A 22,534-nucleotide genomic window follows, 5' to 3' on the forward strand; every position below is an offset into this window, starting at 1 on the left:
ACAATATCTGTGGTAAGTGATTCTTCCTAGAAGGAACAGTTACGGATGATATCATCAGACATTAGGTCCTGAAACCTAAATGTGTATCAGTACCTGGGTAGCTTTTCAAAAAGCTCAAATGCTAGGCTCAGCCTAGATCTACCCAGCAAAATCTCTAAAATGGGGCTCAGCAATTGACAACCTTAACGAGCCTCCCAGATATTTCTTTGGGGAGCCTGCACAGAACCACAGGAGACTCTTGGCCCAATGTAACTTCCTTCAGCCCAATGTTCATGTCAGAGAAAAGTCCTTTTTTATAAACTAACTGCTCAATTCTCAATTTGTGCCCAAGAAACTACATTTGGAATATAAAGAAATATCACTGAGTGGATAATAAATGAATAAATGAATGCTCTAGGTAACACACTTCATTTTATCATGCCACCAATTGATGGTAACATGTATCACATTAATTTAACAAACATTCTTATTGAGTATTTACTATGGGGAAAGCACTGCAGGGGCATGGTTTCGAAAAGGCTGTGTATAAACAAAATTTTTCCAGGATTTGTTTTTTGTTTTTTTTTTGTTTTTTTTTTTTTTTTTTTTTTTACATTCTATTGACTTATTGGAGCATCAACATTATGTGAAGCCTGGTTGAATTTCAACTGACCTTTTATAACGGAAACCCAGTTCTCAGACTTCCTGCCTCTTTGCATGCATTCCTCATAAGGTACCATTTAAACATTAAACCATAAAAACCAGAGACACTTTCTGTTGAAAAAAATTCTTTGTTGAATCCTTTAAGCAAACTGAACTCTTTAAGTATTTAAGAGTGTTTTCTCTCTTCATCCCATTTCTTTTGCAGAATCAATATGTTTGAAATCTTACACTAGATTCTTAGTGTCCCTCAGTTGTACAATGCTCTGAGAAAGACCTGTGCTTCATCAAATGAAGAAACAGCTCTTGGTTTCCAAATTAGTAAGAGGCAAATGATAATTTTAACAGCTTGCAGCTCCATGGGCAATCAAAGCTAAAGTTGTTAATGATTAAGAAATCAAAGAAAGTCTAATGCTTTAATAGCGGAGTGTATGCATGAAACCTGTCACTAACACAGAAAACACGGAAAATTGTTAGGAATCTTCCCCCATGGGGTTAGTCATAGCTGTTATTTAGAACTTGGACAGCTGGAACTCTACTGTAAAATAATATCTAATTCTGTCAATAATCTCACATGTACAGACATTAAAGGAATCCAAGGAAAGGCAAAGGATGGCCCATAATTACTGTATTGTATTTATTATATTTAGCCGTACCATGATTTTCAATGGACTAAATGAAACATTTAGAAAAGACCCCCTGAAACAGGGGGAAAATGCACAGGCAAAATGCAAAATCTCAACTGCATAGATCAACAGTCTTTGTAATTCTAGAAAGTACACAATCCTGATCTGCATGAACAAATCTAAATGTTGAGCTCATAATCAGGGCAAGAAGCTAAAATTTTCTACTGGAATCTTGAGATTGTCTTTGGAACAACTGTCCCAGAAAATCTTGAGATGACTTGAGGTCTGAAACCATGTAAAAAATGAACAGAGGAAAATACAGAATGCTGAGAGTGCCTTTCTTTCAGAATATGAACTGACTCCTTGATGTCACCCTAAATAGGTCTGTGTCTAAATGACTTTGAACATCAACCCTGCTGGTTAATGACAGTTACTCTGTCTCTTCAATTCTTGTTGGTGGCTCTTGAAGTACTTGCCTCTTCATTAGCTCTACATCTATAATTGGGTGAGGAGAGGAGGGAAAAATTAAATTCTGATGGGGTAGCTATACTGATTGCAGCAGTTTTAGTAGAAAATGTGGGAGATGTAGGGAAAGGACAAGGTTGAAGCTGTCTGCTAAAATAAAAACTGGGGGTCATTCATTCCTTTAACAAATATTGAAAGAGTGCTGACCATGTGCTTGGTGCTCTCTTAAGGTGCTAAGGGTGTCATGTTGAAAGAGGCAGACACTATTTTCTTCTCATGAATTTCTTCAATGGGTCCTCATCACAAAGCCAATTTGGGATTAATGAATAGAACTGGTACGGTCTTGTTACAAACCTCTACTGCTCGCCCTTCCTGTTAAACTGATTCTACAGGGATGCCCCCACCCTCCTTTCTTTGGAAAAATAATAGCCTGACTCTTTCTGATGTCAAGAGGGCAACAACCCCAGAAGAGGACCACCTGAGGCTCTGTCTAAGGAAAAACAAATTAGTGAGCTTCTCGCATATAGCAAAATTAAATGGGCCTCAATTTCCTTATCAGTAAATAGCCCATGTAATTGCCAAATGAGATCTTGCATAGAGTGCTTATTGAAGGACATTTAAAATGTTCAATAAACATTTATCAGGACAAGTGGTGACTGTCACCATTAACAACTTTACACGAATTACTATAGTTTATAATTACTGAATCATGATTAATTTTGATTCTCTAATCTTTGGTGGAAACTATCTTTACATCAGGGACTGCCACAGTGGCACAGTGAACATTAAATTCTTCAGTGTCAAGATTCCTCATTTGTTTCCAAAGCCAAAGGCACAGGCACCTGATCACCTTCCCACCTAAGACACCCGCCACCCCTTAGCTGCCTCAGAGCAATGCAACAGCCCTAGATGCTTAGCTCTGTAATGATCCCCAGGTATTCATGTTCTAGGAAAAGGAGGATAAGCTATTAGCATCAGTCAAAGTTAAAAACCACTGGCCTGGAGGTATAAAGAAATGGGAAGTCAGAAGTTGCATAATTGCTAGGGTTCATTCTTCTCTGAAACAGCCTTAAAGAAATAGTGTTCTCTCAGGCACAAAATGTAATCATATTAACAATATTAATTTACCTAATACTTGAATGTTTCCAATTATATATATATATGTATATACATATATGTATATCTATATTATATATATAAATATATATAAACTAAAACACTCTCTATATACTTTTTTTTCCACCTGAACTTCAGAACAATGTGAGGTAGTTTACTATTAATTTCCATTTTGCAGATTGAGAAACCAAGGTTCGGTGAAGTTCAGTCACACACTGTGTAAGTGCTGAAGCAGCCTATGCCCACAACCCTATTTCCCAATTTTAAACACGGGGTTCTTTCCACTAATCTGTGAAGTCTATATTAAGGCAGGTCTTCCTCTTCTTTTTTTCAAAAGATTTATTTAAGAGAGAGTGAGAGAGAGAGAGAGAAAGAATATAATGAACCAGGGTGGTGGGGCAGCAGAGGGAGAGGGAGAATCTCAAGAAGACTCCCCACCATACGAAGAGCCCCATGTGGGGAATCTCATGACCCCAAGCTCATGACCTGAGCCAAAATCAAGAGCTGGATGCTCAACCAACTGAGCCACCTAGATGGCCCCTTATGGAAGGTCTTCTAATAATAGGGATTCTTGTCCTCTCTCACTCCTTAGGAACATGCATGCTTTCACATCTGTCTAGAGCAAAGCAAAAGCAGCCCTGCTGTACCATCTTGCCAGTTGGCCTCTGTTTCCCTCCTCTCACTGCCACAACGGTTCCTTCTTTCACAGAATCCAATTTCTATGAAGTGACCATTCAGAGAGGCAAGAGATGACACATGTCCTCATTAGCTGGGACATACTAACCAAAGTGTGATTTTTCCTTTTATTTCATGTGCAAAAATGTATTACATGGGTAATGTTTCTGCTTGAGTATCTTCCCTCTTTGAAGGTGGCATTCTTATAAGAACAAAGAAAAGAGGACTAGGTTCTTGCCCTGGTTGTTCTATGATTGTGGGTTAAGTTATCTACCCTGATGGACTTCAGTTTTCTCATCAAGAGGATGAACTGGACTGGGGGAATCTCTTTCCTCCAGCTATAACATTCTATGATTCTATAGTATCTCTTTTAGATGTGATGGACAATTCTGTATGCAACTGCTGGTTGTTATGTGTTTGTTGAAGGAATGATAAATGTACCTTAATATTCTGAGAATGGCTACTGGGATCAAACACAGCCTAGCAAATTGTCAAAAGCACTTGGTTCCATTCCACCACTTTTGCTATGAGGATTTGGAAGAATAATTCAAATATGTATGCCAACACTCTCTAGGTGCTCCTTTTAAATATTAAAAATAAACTGCAGCAAACATTTTTGTAGACCTGAGAAGTACTGATTTCCTTTTTGCTCTGTAATAACCTAATTTATTTATTGTCTAAATTAGGGCAAGCAAATTATCCATGAGTGAATTTCCTTGAAACTGAAGATTACATTTAAGTGCAGAAGTAATTTTCATATGAAATATTTTCAACAGAAGATATTAAAAGAAAAAAACGATTACACATTCTCCTGCTTTCTTAGCCAGGATACTTGGCCTCTTCTCAATTACCTATAATGTTGCCAATATGCCAAGGTTACTGCACGTGTTAGACTAGATTCTAGTTGCTAGACTGAGGATACTCAAAACTACTGGAGTATCTAGGTCTTGTCCCTAGCACTTGTCTCTCCACTGAATGTGCACATACTGCTGTGTTGATTAATGCAAAAGCAAACAGAAGACCCTTGTAACCTTGTCAATTACATTTCCTCTTGCCAGCTGTTCTATCTCATGATTGCCTATGAATCAAGTGGGCTCTAATCTGGTCCTTTAGCTTAGATACATGGCTTGAGGATGACTTCATCCTCAAGTTAAGCTCAACTATGGGCTCTGTGACATCTGTTTTTTCAATCAGAGGCTGTTTCCATTTATTTCCAGACTTATGGCTATGTTACATATGGTGGTCTTGCTGGGAATCGGATTTGTAGACAAGGAGAAATTTCCTCTACTACCCTACCAAATCTTCAAATGAGATACCCAATAAAAGGGGTTTAAAATAATTAATTTATACGGAACAATAATCATTATTACTTCTCTGACTATGATTCCAAACTTAACAGAAAAATGTACCAACTGAGCTCTAAACTTCACTTCTATCACCACATACACTTGAATTTTCATTCCATAAGAACACATAAAACATGTAAATTTATACTATGGAAGATGTGCACATGTAGATGCATACACTAATGCTCAAGGAGTTTAAACAATCTGAATATTCTAAAATATTAAATACAAGTAGCTGCTGTAAATATTTTAAACCTTTCACATGTCACTTATGTTTTAACAAGAATGGCAGGCTCTTCTTATGTGAAATTTAATATATTCAATAGAATCATGTGAATTTAAGCCATAAAGCAAATGATACGATACTTTCTTTTTCCATGGTCCTTCAACAAATACTCTTAACCCTGACATCCAGACTTAGGGAGAGAAACTCTCCCTCTTCTGTCCAAGTGTTTCTGCACAGTGGGTAAGTGGCTTCACTGTAAGCCAATGATGTGGCCAGTTGGTAGAATCCTTCAGAGAGAAAACAGAAACCTCCCTCTGTCCTGCTAATCCCAGTGAGGGGTCTGTGAGGTCAGCAACACTAACAATGCAATCAGTTAGCAAGACACCATTCCAAAAGCCACTGCCCATAATCCAAAACTCATACCATTAAAAAAAAAAAAATCAGTACAACTGGCCCTTGAACACGTGTTTGAACTGTGCAGATCCACTTACACACAGAATATCCTCAATAAATACAATGCTGTAAATGTATTTTCCTTATGATTTTCTTAGTAACATTTCCTTTTTCTAGCTTTATTGTAAGAATACTCTGTATCACATATATACCATATAAAATATGCATTAATTGACTTTATATTATTGGTAAGGTTTCCAGTTAACATTAGGCTATTAGTAGTTAAGTTTTTCGGGGAGTCATAAGTTATACCCAGATTTTGGACCAAGCAGGAGTCACTGCCCCTAACTCCCTGTTGCTCAAGGGTCTACTGTACTACTTTGGTTCTCTAACATCCTTATTTCACAAGAAAGCAAACACTATAAGGAACTAAAGTTGGTACAATGTATTAACCTCCCTGAGAATTTTATATCGCTTCCTAAAATACATCCACATTATGTCTAATTCTAAGAGCAATTATAGCTAGACTGAGAAGGCAGAGTTTCATGGCTTGTTAGCTTTAGAGCTCTGGAATGTGTTTCTTAAAGAGACCCTTCCAAGTCCTATGTCTTACTTCCCTACCCCAGGCTTTGGTGCAAAGAATATCCCTTGAAGGCATCCATTTCCATGAGAATTTGCTAGGATTCTTTGCAGGTAAATCATGGGGAGAAGTAAGCTTCAGCTATCTTTAGTGCAATTTATCAGATTTTGGTTTATATTTAAGTTGAATTAAATTGACATTGAATATATGTCATTTTTGTTTTTTTTTTCTAAGATTTTATTTTATTTATTCATGAGAGACACAGAGACATAGGCAGACGGAGAAGCAGGCTCCCTGAGGGGAACCCAATGTGGGATCAAGACCTGAGCCAAAGGCAGATGCTCAACCACTGAGCCACCCAGGTGTCTTAAATATATGTTATTTTTGAATCAGACTTTGTTTTGCTTTCGGCCCCACCGCTCCACTGTGCAGCACTGCAATGCACAAGTGCAGAGAACACACCAGAACCTGAAGTCTCTAAGTGTCGCTGCTAACCAGTGGACAACAGTCATAACCCGAGACAATAACATTTTATTACAATTCACACAAACTCTACCTCCATATAAGGGACTGTTGTATGACTTATTGTATTTTTTTTCCCCGAGCCCTTTTATTGTCACTGATTATACCTCCAGAAGACAGAAATTAGCAATTTAAAAAATAAGGTCAGGGACCTGTGAATCAAACCACTGAGATAACCTTCATTTAATAGCCAATCCCAAAAGGACGCTTCAGTCTGGAACGCTAACACCAGAAAGTATGATCGTGTTAAACTACTTAACAGGTGTCTTTACCTCCAGTCCACTCCCACTAAATAAGTCATCTCTCTAAAAAAATAAAATAAAATAAATCTACAAGTTTCGTTGTTTTGCTCCAAAGCCTTACACTACACAGCTTCAAAGCTATATTGCACACAAAGAACAAACTTACAAGCTGCGAGTACAACTGAATCCCCTAAGCTATGAACCAAAGTATGTTTTAAATCTCACCTTCTGCTGAGCAACTCAACCTTCTCAGTTCTGCACCTGCCAGGTCAGCCTCACCGAATCACACGGTACTTACCAAGGACATCCTGGACTTTACCCCCCACCCCCCATGCTCCTGTTTACCTGAGTCCCTCTGCCTGAGTCCTCCTCTTCCTGATCCCTCTGAGTCCCCCTCAAACAGCACTTACTCTATGACACTTCTCAATCCTCCTCTCAGGGTCTGCTGAAAATTCCTCTGTATTTCAGTATCAAAGCTTTACTTCAGCACCTCTCAGACTGCGTCACTTAAGAAAGAAAGTTCCGCATGCCTCCCCTTCTAGTTTCTTAACTCCTCAAAGTTAGAGACTGTGTCTTCTCTGGGCACATGGGGGTCTAGCAGGTGGCAGAGATGCAATCAGTGCTTGCTGACTATGGAAAGAAAGGACCACTGTGTGATATATTCTTTCTCTGGCAGTGACTTGGAGCTAATGCTTCCAACTGAGCTAGTATAGATGCGGAGCGTACTGGCTAATTATCCCAGATCAATAAATCAGGCAGAATGGGACAGATCATCTGACTACCTGTGTGTGTACAGGCCTCCTTCCTCTTACTTAATTCTGCACGCTCAATTGAAAAGAAAAATTATAACTAGTATTATGGCTGAGCTATACTGATAAAAAGGAAGAGATTTTTTTTTTCATTTTTCATTTTATTTACTCCAAACTGTAATATAAGCCACATGAGACTGGAAGCCTCATGGCTATGTAACAGCAGTATGGGCTTATGCAAATCAGTTAACCTTTCTGAGATTTATCTGACAAACAGAGCTATTAAGGGTTTGATTGTCCCAAGGCCAGACTAGACTGAGTTTGTTTTTTTTTTTAATTCTAAGATCTATGATTCCTTCCTTCCATCCATCCATCCATGAATGCTTGAGACCTCTTATAGCTCTAATACTCACAATTCTTCATTTTTGAAAGGTGGATTCAAAGAAAATGTAAGAAGTCCTAGAGATTTTGCCAGAATTCATACTATGTCAAGGAGAGTGAGGGAGGTTGCCAGCAGCAGGAAAGGAACTCACCAACACCCGATACAAGTTTCTTCAGGTGGATTTGCTTGGGTTTGCTCCTTACGTGTTGTGTTTGGTTTCCTTGGCTGCATAGTTTGGGATATCACATTTAACTTACAAAGGGGGCCAAACAGGTTGTCGGATAAGAAATTTTAAAAAGATTTGGAAAACAGACAGGGTGGACGAAACTCTACTCCATCATATTTGAGAACTGTCCATGGGCAAAGCACGCTGACAACAGCCATGTTCTTGCACAATTAGGTATTTGCTCTAGAAAAAAGTAGACTGCACAACTAAAGAAATACATAGCTTGGACAGGTCAGGGATCATTCCAGTCTACCTTTGTTTCTGTTGCATGGGCTGTTGCCTCATAGCCATATACTGCATGTCTTCTTGCAGACGATTCAGAGGGGAATCTGGCTTGACACGAATCCCATAGTAATGATACTTGGAGTTTCCTCTTCATAAAAGAACAACAAACATTAGAGACACAGAAAGTCAGTCAAACCAATATTAATCATACAGGATGTCCATTTGGCTTCACATTGGGAAAGATGAGGTAAAAGCAAGATACTTGTATTATATATTTATGACCTGCCTGTTCTGGATCACCTGCATATCTTTATGGTGGCTACATATGAAGAATCAAAATAAGGTTCCAAATCTGTTGGCTCAGGGCCCTGCTGAAAGTCTTTCCTCATAAACTTAAATATTAGTACAGTAGCCCATTTAGTCCATGTAAGTTACACTTCTCAAACTTGTATTTTACATTTAATTTAGAAGGGGTAATGATGGAAATGAAAAAAGGTCTGGCCACTAAAAATTCATTAACAGGATAAAGGGTTGTGTGCTCAATGGGAATTTATTATAAAGTGGTTATACAAAACGAAGAAAAGAAATCTTGATTCTACTGACTCAGGTAAGTTCTCCATTTTTGCAAGTTCTATTACTGCAGGGATGGTGAAGGTAATTTCACTGATACAGAATGTTGTAGTGAAGTTTACTATTTATTATTTTGAAACCTAAAAGGAAGCAGGCTTTTAATCCATTGATTTTGAAACATATCCTATTAGTCCCTGTCCTAATGAATTCATACTAGTTTTGTGGGCTGAATAAGATGTGTCACAACAGGCATGGGGAAATTTCTCTGTGAAAATGGGCAAATTTCCACCTAGATGAAAACTGTCACAATTTCCCCATGTTCATGAGAAAGACCACGTTTGTTATTAGAAATGACCAAGTTTTGCTCTGAATGAAATTTGCAAATTCTTACAAAAATAACATTTTAAATATGTAAATTTTTGCAAAGGGAAAATAGTTTTTCACAGGTCTATATATAGCAAGACATCAGCTGCTTTTTCCATTTTTTTCTTTCATTTACAGAAAGAAATGCAAGAAGAGTGTGGATTAAATATTTTATGTAAAAATAGAACAGAATTTTACTTCCAAAATTAAAGAACATATATCAGATGAAGCCTATATATTCAAAGACATTAAAATCTTATTATATAAATAATATTGCTATTTTTTTAAGTAGAGCATTTAATATCTATCTAGTTTTGGCAAAATAAAATGAAAATTTAAGGCCTTCTACTTTTGTAGAGATTAGATCTTATCTCTAAAATCCACTGCAGAAAAGAACAAAAAACAAAAACAAAAAACACAAACTAGTAGTCTTCTCTTTTACAAACAGGAGAAAGGTAGGAAGTAAAGTAGGGGTGGGAAGCAGTAGACATTCCATAGGGGCTATAGCCAATGACAGCTACAGGGTAAAATGGCGTCTCTCTTTGTAGACCGAAATAGATAAAGTGTCTAGTTTCTTCTCCGTTGCCTACAATTCAGCATTTTCATTGGGTTGGTGGGGAGAAGGCTGGGGGAGACTTGAATGTTCCACGGTCTTCTCTGCTTAAAAACTTGTTTTGCAGATGGGTTCTAACAAAAGGTATCTCTTGATTTGCCTTTGTTTAGGAACATGATGATTTTTATCACTTTGCTCCATAAAGTTGAGAAAAGGTCTAGTCTGGATTTGAATTAATTCACCAGATTATTTTATTGATGAACAAGTAACAGTTATGCACATAGTTCATTAAAAAAAAAAAAAGGTATCTGAGTTAGTTTGCCTCATGATTCTCAATACTGATTTTCTTTCTGTTGTCTGGGTCAGGAGTAGTAAATGAATGCTACACCACTTTCCATGGTAGACTCTCTGGTGCTTTGCCCTCATCATTGTCAGTGTTTCAAAGTTAGAGTTCTGCTGTCTTCGTAACATAACATTTGCTTAAGCTTTCCCCATATGATTTCTTTTCTCCATATTCTTCTAGGTTTTCCTTTCTATCTCTAATTGACAGTTTTATAAGGAACAGGAGACACAACTGTTACACAGTGAGGGGGAACAACAGAACATTGGAAAGTCAAGGCAGCAATATTGTAATATGTACTTAGAGAGTATGGATTCCACTCATTCACAAACCCAAACAACCCCAATTTTGTCCCTTTCTATTTTAAAGATGTGTTTCAAGGTTTGAATGGAGCCTCAAAATAGGACCCACTGAAATCCCTCTTAGCAGTGAAAGGAGAACAATACTATTAGAATGGTGAATAAAGCCAGAGTCTCAAAATATTGGGATGGTATGCATAATTACTGAGCCTTCGGCTAGGGGATAGTAGGGGAGATGCCTAAATAATGATTTTTGTGGTTCTGGGAAAAAAATATGAGAGAAGCAAAGAGCTTTTTTCAAGGGATTGGAAGCTTTAGTTCCTCTAGCTGGAACAGACAATCATATTCTCCAGTTTAAAATATACTATTTTTTCAAGTATAGGTAGAAGAAAAAATATTTATGAGGGTATTGAACCTCCAGCATTCTGAAAGCTGTACAATCATTTGAAATGCAACAGAAAGGAGTAATTCATACTTTGAATACACATAGACCTCATCAATGCCATAAAGCTGACATGTTCCCTTTTTTTAGCATAAATTTATAATGAAGACAATTACCAAGGATCTCTTTATTTTATTAAATATATTAAACACTCTTTACTAGAATACTAGGAGCTGTGACTTAAAAATCAATGAGGGGTAGATCCTCTAAATGTTATACAGTGTAGCATCTTTATTTTTATACTTTTTAATATGGAGTTCTGTAAGATTAGGAAATAAAAAACATCCATATCCTTCTGCCCAGCTTCTTAAAGTATTTATGTTATGATAATCTGTAAAAATTATAGAAAGGCAAAAATGAAGCTCTACAGTTCCAAGTATTATGTTCATCATATTTTGATTAGTAAAAACATTCATGTCTCTTTCCAAAGGAAAGAAACGAGAAACTAAGAATCTTCTTCACATTGTTGGTGTCCGTGCAATGAAAGTACACTATATTTTTATTTCTATACACATACGGTTTCATAGTCAAGAGTTTAAAAAAGGCTAAGAAGGGGTTAGACAGGCCATGTATTAACTGAGGGCTTCAAACTCCCCAGTTTTTCAAGTTCACCAAATGATTTTTAACTGATCTCCAGAAATGAAAAGAAAAACTCAGCTTTAATTTCTTACTCTATTCAAACAGAAGAGTTATTTATAAAGACATTGCAATATAATTTTGCAAGAGTCAAGAGATAGTTTTCAACTGACTATATTACTTATTCATCTCTAGTCTGATGATTTTTAAAAAGAGAAAACCGTGATATATCTTCATCTGTAAGGCACCATGTGTAAATCTTACACTAACCGGTTTGACTTGCTGATGTCTGTTATGATTTGAGAATCAGCTCTTCTCAAAGCTGTGCTCGGTTATGTTTAAGACAACGCATCACTCTGCTTTGGCAATATCCATAGTGAATAATGACCTCTTCATGAGAGACTGTATAAACTGAGCTATTTCCTTACTTTTTCCTTTGGATGTTATCTGTAACCAGGCACTTTTGCTCAAACGATATACCAAACTACTTTAGTTTGAAAAAGAGGGATTAATTGATGATCTCATTTTTTTTTTTGTACTAACCTAGTTCCCAATCTCCTGGTTCGTAATCCCATAAAAATTGACCTTATTAGTTTTCCAAAAGAAGCAGCATTGACTGGATCCAGTTTGTGTTCCTGACAGTGTCGTAGGTAGTGGTTGTACAGCGTGCTTCTGGGAAGGCTCACTCCTTCTGCTGTCTCATAATTGTCCAACAGCCACTGGAGCTAGTATAAATAAGACAGGGTAAACACAGAGAAACCATATAATTGACCAAAATGTCACAAGCCACTACAAAAACAATATACAGAAATAGTTTGAAGATCTTCATCAGGCCTCATAATAAGGTAAACTGCTGTAATTCAAAGGCTGGTATAATCTGACCTTGAAAACTCTCAGAAATGTAAAATTGCTGAACGTAGTTTATGACCTCGGACCACTCCGTTCCTTCAAACATTCAAGTGCATGTAGAAAGTACTAATTTTCCCTGTATTGATTGCAATTTTGTAGACAAACACATCTTTGGGGTATTCAAATAATCCCATTAACCAGTCGTAAAAAAAATTAGAGAATTGCTACAGAACAAGACATGTCTCCAAGCCTGGCAACAGGGCACAGGATATGTCTTTAGTGTTGCTTTGTTATAACACATGAACAGCAGACTGCCTTGTATGAGTTTTCGTATTAAGTTTCTATTCGTTTACATAGAATTTTAATTTACTTATCCAATTCATTCAAACAGGACAATGCAACAATGGTATTTCTACTGGCTCAAATTCTCAAGCAGAAAGGAAAAAATTCAGTCATTTCTTCTTCAGAAGGAAAGAAATTCATTAGACACTAATTAAAAAAAATATGTAATGAAGAGGAATTATTTCTTTCACTCATTGGAGTTTTTCTACTTCCATGCTGTTTTTTTCTTCATAATTTTGGAAGATACATCACAATGGTAGTTGGTAAAGCAACATTTTCTCAGTCTGTAGCTCACATCTTAAAGGTTTTATGTTGTCCTGTATTTTTTAAAAATAATCTTTATAGAAAGTTCAAAAGATTTTTAGAAAATATAACATAGTTACATACTACTGAATTTCAATAGCAGGAAAATTAAATTATTAACTCATTCATTCATTTATTTATAAAAGGAGAACTGAAATAGATTTAAATGACTTTCTTAAGGTCAGATTGTCTCAGAGCCTAATCTGGTTCCCAACACACGTTTCCTGATTACTTGCATACCGGTTGTTATTTCCATAAAGCAGCAAATACTTCACATTACTTGTCTCAACAAAATTTCCATGCCATATATAAGAGGTGTGATAAAGAAGTGATATTTTTACATGCAATTTAAATTAAACAGAAGTTACGGTAGCCCCAGAATTCCTGGCGTATCAACTGTGAGCCAGGCAATGTGCTCGGCACTTAGTGATGTAGAAATGAATGTAATCTCACCCCTGTCCACTAGGGATTTACAATCATTCTCTGAAAAGGACAATATGGACTCTCAAATATATTAAAGCACTTCTCCATTTGCTTACATATTTTCAGCTTTGTGAACAAACTCAGAACCTGAACTTTCAGACTCTTAGTAAGAAGATTCATTAAAAATATTTTCAGAATTATTGCCTTTAAGTATGACAACTTAATTGTCTGGAACCATTTTAATTTCAAATATTCCTACATGATGCTTACATTTAATTGAACTTATGTCATTAAACTCATATGGATGGCCACTAAGTCCACAAGATAGGGCAGAGTACTTTTTCTTTCTTTTTTTAAGTAGGCTCCACATTGGGTGTGGAGCTCAACACAGGGCTTGAACTTGCGACTCTGAGACCTAGATCTGAGCTGAGATCAAGAACTGGACGCTTAACCGACTGAGCCACTCAGGTGCCCCCAGAGCAGAGTACTTTTAAAAATAAAGTTCATGTTCTGGTCAGGAAGACCTAAAGTTTTCTATGAACACTTATGCATATGAATATGTGCATTTAAACAAAACTATTACCTCTATAACATACACAACCCTCCCTTTGTAAAAGGTCACACAAAATAAATGTTCATTTACATAATGACAGAAGAATTAAAGGTCAAAAAGAATTCTTCAGAGACCAATCATCTGTAACCTGACCATCAGTAAAGTTTTCCAGAGGCACGTGATTTCTGACTATTCTAAATAACACAGAGAGTAAGTTCACTTATACATATTCATTTAGTATAAAAGAGAGGGAGTAAAATGATTGGGAAATCCAGTGATTAAGGCTCAGATTAGTACTCTGCCTATAATAGTGGGTCAGGATGTCTCTAGCATTTCTTTATAAGTTTTAAGATTTTGTAGGTTATGAACGCAATTGAAGTCAATGACACACAAAACACAGCCATACAAACCTGCCCCATACACTTCATCCATGTGCCTCAGTAAGACGACTGGCATCTGAAAGCATTGTTTCCTCACTTGAATGGTGTTGGGGAAGCTCTAGTGAACCTTTGGACTCAAAATATAGCCCAAAAGTGCTAGCTCTTGTTTTGTATGCATATACTAGATAGGGCCTTCCATTGGTATTCTAACTATATAAAGAATATAGAAATATAGAACATGGAATACAGAAACATAGAAAGGAATATTCTCTGAGAAATTCAGTTTCTTGAGATGAAAGAATATAAAAGAAACACCAAAAAAATCATCCTCAGAAAAGCAAATTTATGAAAACTCTAAATATTTTTTTGGAAAACAAGTATTTTGCAACTAAACCAACAAAAAGTGTCCACATCCACAAGCATGGAACACACAACATGTGTAAGTTAAAAATGTATATATTATCCATGCTTCCTCATTTAAGGCATACTGTCAATGCCAAAGTAGTATGATTTTGTAACAACAAAAAATCAAATATTTCTTTCTTTGCTAATGAACAGAACATATATCTATATAGGAAATGTTAATTTAAAGGATATTTTTTCAGAAAAGGAAAATAATTTTAGAACTTGAACTTTATAGCCAAAAGTATGCAAATAGTAAACACAGATCTGACACAAAATACTTTTAACAAGCTATAAAGTAAATAATTTGTTTAATTAATGAGTTATAAATAGAAAATCTGTAAACTGCCTTAAATGTTTACTAGTTTTCTTGCAATATTTAATTACTTAAAAGAGAGATATCTCAAAATGACAGTTTACTCTTTTCTCATGAAGAAAATTGTTTTGTAGATAAAAAAAATCTGAAAAGCAAATCTAATAATAAAATATTTGAAGAGTATGATCTTAAGATGCCTTTTATAAAAGAGAATACTAGTGCAAATATTGAAGTTCAACATAAAATATTTTGAGTCCAAAGGTGTGTTTACATATATAAAAGAGTTAACCAGACAATTCTTTTTTTTTTTTTTTTTAACCAGACAATTCTTAATCAAAGAAAACTTTTCACAAAATTGTGATAGAATGACAGCAAAAGTTGGCTTAAAATACCTGGAAGCCTGAATAATATTAGTCAAGCCCCTCGTGAATAATTCAGAGCAAATGAAGTTTTTGCTGGATTGGCTACGTGCTCCTCTGAAATACTTAGTGAGTCAAATTAACTGGACTGACTGCTTTACACACTTATTGTTCTTACTCTATAGTTTTACATTCTTATAGGTTCTTTCTTTCTAAGGCAGTTCTTAAAAAATCCAAGTTTATTTGTAATATGTGTGTATGTGGTATCTATATACACATACATTTGTAGATATATATTTACATATATATGTATGTATGTAATGTATTACACACACACAATCAGTGATTGGTTTGAGAGTGGGCGTTCTGATGACTAAAACTCTGATAGTAGCAAACAACATTTTGTTTCCTGCCCCTTATTTGCAGGAGGAAGCACTTTTATTCCTTGCCAGAAGGCTGGAGATCACTTTGGAAGAGCAGGAGATGGAGTGGAGGTAAAATGCCCTGAAGGATGGAGGCTCCAGCCAGGAAGCCTGCGGACAACTATACCACCTAAAGGTAGCCCTGCTCCTGGAAACTCAATAAATAAGCAGAAATTGGTTTAGGGGTTACTGGATAAGATTCTGAGATTCAGCAGGGAATTATAACTGTGCATTCTACATGACAGTTATTTAACCTTCAAGTTTTGACACAGTGATGAAATTGTAAATCAGATATTTGAGTCTGAAACACAGTATAAGAGAGGATTAATTTGGCTGTAAGAGAAGCTTGGCTGTTAACTATAACCTAAAGGCATACGTTTCTTGCACTGTTCAAAGGAAGTTAAGGCCTGTTATAAGATATCGTTTCCCTGGGTTTCCGTCTTTAATAAAATCCCTTTGGACACTAAAATTCAATGCCCTTAATATTTAGTAATTTAGGAATAAACTGTTCCTATTTCTTTTACCGTTATAAAATGTCATAAAATATTTGTTTACATGTATGGTTTTAAAATAAAAGCCTATAAAATACCATAGGAACTTTTAACCTTTATCTTTAAAACTTGATTATTCTACTAATGAACACAAATTCACGTAAGGGTGGAAACCAAGATAATTGCGTCTTTCAACCTTTGCATTTAATCTATATTAATCAGGGTAGATTGGGGAAGATGAACGGTTCCTATTTTTCCCAAAGGGAAATACTGATTGACAAATTAAAAAAAAAAAAATACATACTGCATTCCCCAATTAACATCTAAATGTAACATTTGGCATTTTTTCTCAGATGGATTATTATCCATTAGGATTCATTTTAAGCTCAGTTCACTGATGATATGCATTTGACAGGTCTTATTTCTGTCATAACTTATATTTACAATATAGCAAAGTCAAGGGAAAGTGAATATAAAGCAAGAGTTTGCTTTGAGCTGAATATATTTCAGTAGCTAAACCCAGGAAAATCATAAAAACTATTTGCTGGATTATAAAAAGTATAAAAAATCAATGCCTAATGCTTCTTATATACTTCAGATGGAATTTTTTTAAAAATGCACAAGCTCAAGAACATTATGTGGAAACTGGGAACAATTAGTTTAAGAATATTTGTGTTCAAATTTGCAATCTAAAATATCTCACAGTGGATGCAAAATAATCATTAAGTGCCAATTTATATTAATTATGATTGAGAAGGAGTATAAAATAAACTTAAGTCTGCAATGATAGTCTAGTTTGTTGTAGGCAGACAATATATATCATTTAGTCCCACTGCATCTTTATATACAAAATATTTAGAAATAAAAATATTTAAATAAAAATTATTATGTTAATAGAGTAAATTCTGTAAAGCTAAATCAAAAGTACCATTCTAAAATACAAGGAGATGAGTGATACCACTCTTGGCTATAATTTTTTTTTGAAGGAGTAGATTATAATATATAATATATTATAAATAATACACAGTATATTATATATGGAGAGAAATAAAGTTGCCTACTCTTAAACTAAAGGTTGCCCATGGGGAAATGATAGAGTGATCATATATACTCTTTCACTCAAATGGTATGTAGGCAGAAGGCTGCTCTATGCCAACAATATTCACAAATAAACTGATGGAAGCATATTTAATAACAAAATAATGCATGCATGAGTCCCCAAATAAATGTACACATGATTGGCAAAAGTATTTAGAATACTGGAGGTAAGATAAGGTCCATTCCCTTCTATTACTTGTTTTTTACGTTCATCCATTTAGCAAATATTTAGGAAACTGAGACCATGTACCAGGTGCTGCTCTATGCACCAGGGATGCATCAGTGGGTAAAACGTATAAAGGCCTTACTCTATTGGGACTTTAACTTGTCAATATGTATTTACTGTCTGCCTACATGGTTTTACTGCTGAAATAATTGTCATTATGTGAATACTGATGATAATAGAAAAAAAAACAAACATGGCACTCAGTGTACCCTACTCAGTTTATGAGTGGGGTGCTATCTAAGGTATGACATTGAAAAGTATAAATGCATTTCAACTTGGAAGATAATAGCAAGATGATGATTAAAATGGAGGAGCAGTACTAAGTACTCTTAGGAATACGCTGAAAAAGGGACACAAAATTCAACACCCCACTCCATCTTATTCCATCTTCTACTGTGTAGAAAGAAAGGTGGAAAAACAAAGCAATTGTGTTGGAGTCTATTGACAGGAGATTATTTATTTGGTTTGACCCTCGTAAGAATTTTCTGAATTATTGTGAATAATCAAATGTCTAAAGGGAAAATAGGAAACCCATTCTGTCCCATATTCCAAAACAGAATGATAGTAGACTTTCTGCTCAAAAATCATGATTAAAATGATTTAGTTTTGAAACTACTAAATATGGGACACAGATTATTGATCACTTCTCCCACTTTTTTGCTTAATGAAATTGATCCTCTCTTGGAACTGGAAAGTCAGGGGAAGTATCATCATAAAATTGGATCCATGTCCACTTTAAGAATCCCACAAATCTCAAATAAGTCTATACTATGTCCCATATAGTGAAGGATAAAGGTAACTTTCAGTTTATTGACAGTTAAAATATTAAACTATTTTTTAAAAAGCTTTTCCACTATAATTTTTCTTTACAAGTGAACATCACCAATTAAGTTAACAGAATTTAAAATGCCCTTCAGCAGGTGGTTATCAAAAGAACACGTGCAGCCCCTTACTCCAGTTGTTTTGGATTAATCTAACAAAAATGAGGAGCATCACTAACTTTCTGAGGACAGAAAAACAACAGGATTCTTGTTATGTGTTCGGGGAGAAACCTGACTGGTCAGCAGAGACACGATCCTTTCTTTACTGTTTATATATACCACCTGTAGAATCATTTGTATTTCTAAAGACTTGACTCTAAATGTGTTTTAAAGGAATTGAGCTACCTCAGAGGCATGATAAAAACAAATCAGGACATCTAGAAAAAGATTATCAGTGCATTTGCAACATTTACACCTCCTATATATACTGAAATGTCTCTGGCAGTTAGAAAACACTATGGAAGAGTTGCAGTGCTCTGTAATAAAAAATATGAAGCCAGAGAATGATAAATATTTATTTGTTGTTTGTGCAGCTTAATCCACATTAAATATTAGTTCATAAGGTTTTTAAAATAGATTTTATTTATTTATTTGAGAGAGAATGAGAGAGAGAGAGAGAGAGAAAGCGAGCATGAGCAGGGAGAGGGACAAAGGGAGAAACAGACTCCATGCTGAGCAGGGAGCCCAGTACGGGGCTCAATCCAGGGATCATGACCTGAGCTGAAAGCGCATGCCCAACTGACTGAACCACCCAGGTTATCTCTACTTTGTGAGTTTTACAAGAGAATAATAATTTCAGAGAAACCCCAACATATCTGAAAAGTTTCCAACAAATCAACAAAAATTAATAAAAAAACTCATGTTCTTATTATAACTACATTATTGTTCATGAAATACTAATAAATATAGGTAATTCAAGTTAAAATTAAACATATCACATATTTTACTAACCTGTATGATTCAAGTGAAAATGAGATATGAATTGAATAACAAAATACAATTTCTTTGAAGTTTGACAGTTAAAAAAGGTAACTGTAAGCTTCAGGGTGTGTTGTTTTTTTTTTTTTTCCTATGTCCCTATACAGTTTTGGCTAAAAAAAGTGAACAATATTTTTACTTGCCATTTTCAAAATACAAACAATGGTTAGTCACTACCCACCTCACAAAAAAACATACACCCTAACAGTGTACATTAAATCAGCCTTTATTATACAACTACAGATTCGTGCTAACACAGCAGGGATATACTTATGAAACATATAAAAGAGTGACATATTGCATACAAATTTTCAGACTGGGGGAAAATCATATTCCTTACACTGTTTCAGAAAGAAAGGCCAAAATATATATTATTTTGAAATTTACAACCTACTGTTTTCACCAAAATTGCAAGCACTCCCCAAATTGGCCCACCTGCTTTTAACTGCCATGATATTTCCCCTTGAAAAAGAAAGAACACACGATAACCATCCAAAAACAAAATGTGTAAAACACATGGAAGTATTTAGTGTTATGCTGGAATATATAATTTAAACTTTTGAAAAGTCAATTATTTAAAATGCACAGTGAAAACATTATCTATGAACTAAAAGTTTTAGGCTTATTGAAAAAATAAGAATATTTCATTTCAGGTGGGTGATCCAATTTTAGACTTTGCACTCACAAAATACAGGGAAGAATTTTAAAAATCATAACTTATAACAACTTAAGAATACATTGTCAGTTGGACAGTTGGAGGGAAAACTCTAAATCTTAACTGTATTGTCATGGATATTAATTTAGCAGATGTGTCTAAAACAGATATGAGTCATAGGTCTATTTCCTTTTTCCCATATATTCAGAAATCATAGTAACAAAATAACTTTTAATCAGAATTTCCATCAGTTCCCCCAAACCTGAAAATGTTCAGTTTTACAAAACTGTCATTGCCTTTTCAGACTTACCAGTGTTAGAGTGACGGCTGCATCTGATAACAGTTAAAAGTGTCAAGAATAGTAACAATGATCCTGTTTAATCTCAGTTATTAGCAATTTATGGCTTATCTAGAGTCTCACTTCTTCTCCTGGCCCAGTTTCATTTTACTGTAGGTCTCAAGACCTGCACTCATCTAGGTCACTGTTTCCTGCCCACTTTGTACACTCTTACTGGTAAATAAATAATTTTCAGACAGTTTACCATTGGGTTTGGTATTAATCATCTTTTCTACTGACTACTGGTCATACAAGTAGACACGACCATTTCCCTGCTTCAGACACAGAGATGCAGATCACGAGCATTTGCTTCACAGTCTATTAATACTAAACTAGAAAACTTTAAATATTTAAAATCCCCATTAATTAACTGTCACAAGTAAATGGCAGCTTGGTATTAACTTGGAAATGTTACATCTGTACCAAAACAGCACAAAAACCTAGTAAAGCAGTATATTGGGGGCTCGATTTTTTTAAGATAATCCCCTGTACAAAATAGCCATTAAGGGATACAGAGATCATAAGGGGCTGAGAAAGGAAGGTTAAGAAGCAAAATAAATAAGTAAATAAATAAAACAAGCATTTAGAAGCAAGCAACACATGCAGAACAAGCAAGAGATTAGTTTACATGAAGAAGAGGCAACTTACATGGCTGTTGAGGAGAGAGCTTCTGTGAGTGGACAGACCGTCAGACTTTTGCAGCGTCTCAATCGCCATTTCAATCTGATAATAGATGTCATTAAAAAAAGGGCTCAAGACAAGATAGTAATAAAAGGCTCACCAGAGAATTTTTGATAGATTCTCTAAAGTTCAATTTCTTCTTCAATGGTGGCTAATGAACAGCTCTCAACTAAATGTGTATTTCCCCCATTTCCCCACCCCGCCCCCAGAGAATAAGACAAAAATAGTTATGCTAAATAGTAAGCCCCATCACAAAAAGTACACCTTCCTTTGAACATTCTGTAATGATAATCAGAATGGAGGCTAAAGAGCAGGAACCCCGGTGGATTCTTTTAGTTATGAGAAAATTTTCTTGACTTTCAGAGTTCAAGATGTGGGGTAGTAACCACTTTCTAAACTGTCTCCCACCTAAGGAGTATTTAATATTTGCTCTATTTTGTCATGAAAGAAAAGTCACACTGCAGATTTTGTGTTTAACATGCATTAGTATTTTAATGCAAATGTACAGAAACCCCTTCATTAATGTTCAAAAGCTACTAAATCTATCCATTCCTCTCTTAACCCTGTATTAAAATTTGGAAGTGGAGGGTGATTAGTATGAACAAACACTAAGATGTAATCACAGCCCACCCCTACGTTACATTTTAGGAAGTGGTGGTGAGGCAAAGCTATTAGAAATGACAGCAGAAATAGAACAAGAACATAGAAAATAATTTAGAGTCAACAAAGAAAAGGACAACTACAAAAACAGTTTTATACCATTTAATCTCAGCATACCATGAGCAATCACAGCACCTTAATTAAGGAGCAGGTGCCAATAAATGGGATGCACTCTCGATAACCTCATACTGAAAGATATCTATTCTCTTGGCTCCTAGCGATAGAGCATGTACTGTAAAATCAGGTTCTGAACACACTGTATTTGATTACTGGGTTTTATTAATAATTTTAACTAAAGTTAAATTTAAAAATCACATTATGTAAGAGAGAAAATTGATTTCATTACTTTTATTTCTACCACCTGATCAAATCAACAATTCAGTATAAGCAGCTCTAAAAAATATTTAGTGCTTTCGAATGTAGTTAACTTATACTTCACAGTGGTAATGGAAATTAATGATGTCTTGAAATTCTCACATACCCCGCCCCCCCCAACACAAAAATGATGGACAGAAATGTCCATGGCAAAGTCTTTTTTCCCCCATCAATCTTCCAATTGCTTTCTGGTGGAACTTTATCCACAGGATGTTCAGTCTCAATTATATCAGCACTAAATCCAATTTTCTTCTAAGCAACTTGGGAATTTAATAGCTTTAATTCTATTTTATGTTATTTCTACAAGT

General features: G+C 35.4%; 1 protein-coding gene across 8 annotated transcripts in view; it reads right to left on the minus strand.

The window, feature by feature from the left end:
• Positions 1 to 22,534, minus strand: part of RFX3 (regulatory factor X3) — a 435,833-nt gene that overhangs the window by 62,378 nt on the left and 350,921 nt on the right. For 7 of the 8 annotated variants that reach the window (XM_041737022.1, XM_041737032.1, XM_041737008.1 and 4 more), the window contains 3 exons: positions 21,159 to 21,233; positions 12,099 to 12,280; positions 8,441 to 8,560 (listed from right to left, as the gene is read on the minus strand). In XM_041737022.1, coding sequence (XP_041592956.1) covers positions 8,441 to 8,560; positions 12,099 to 12,280; positions 21,159 to 21,233 — 377 coding nt within the window. The remainder of the gene's footprint in view (positions 1 to 8,440; positions 8,561 to 12,098; positions 12,281 to 21,158; positions 21,234 to 22,534) is intronic. The other variant, XM_041737041.1, reaches the window with a different exon arrangement.

The sequence above is a fragment of the Vulpes lagopus genome, chromosome 2 (assembly GCF_018345385.1).
Source record: "Vulpes lagopus strain Blue_001 chromosome 2, ASM1834538v1, whole genome shotgun sequence".
Lineage (NCBI taxonomy): Eukaryota > Metazoa > Chordata > Mammalia > Carnivora > Canidae > Vulpes > Vulpes lagopus.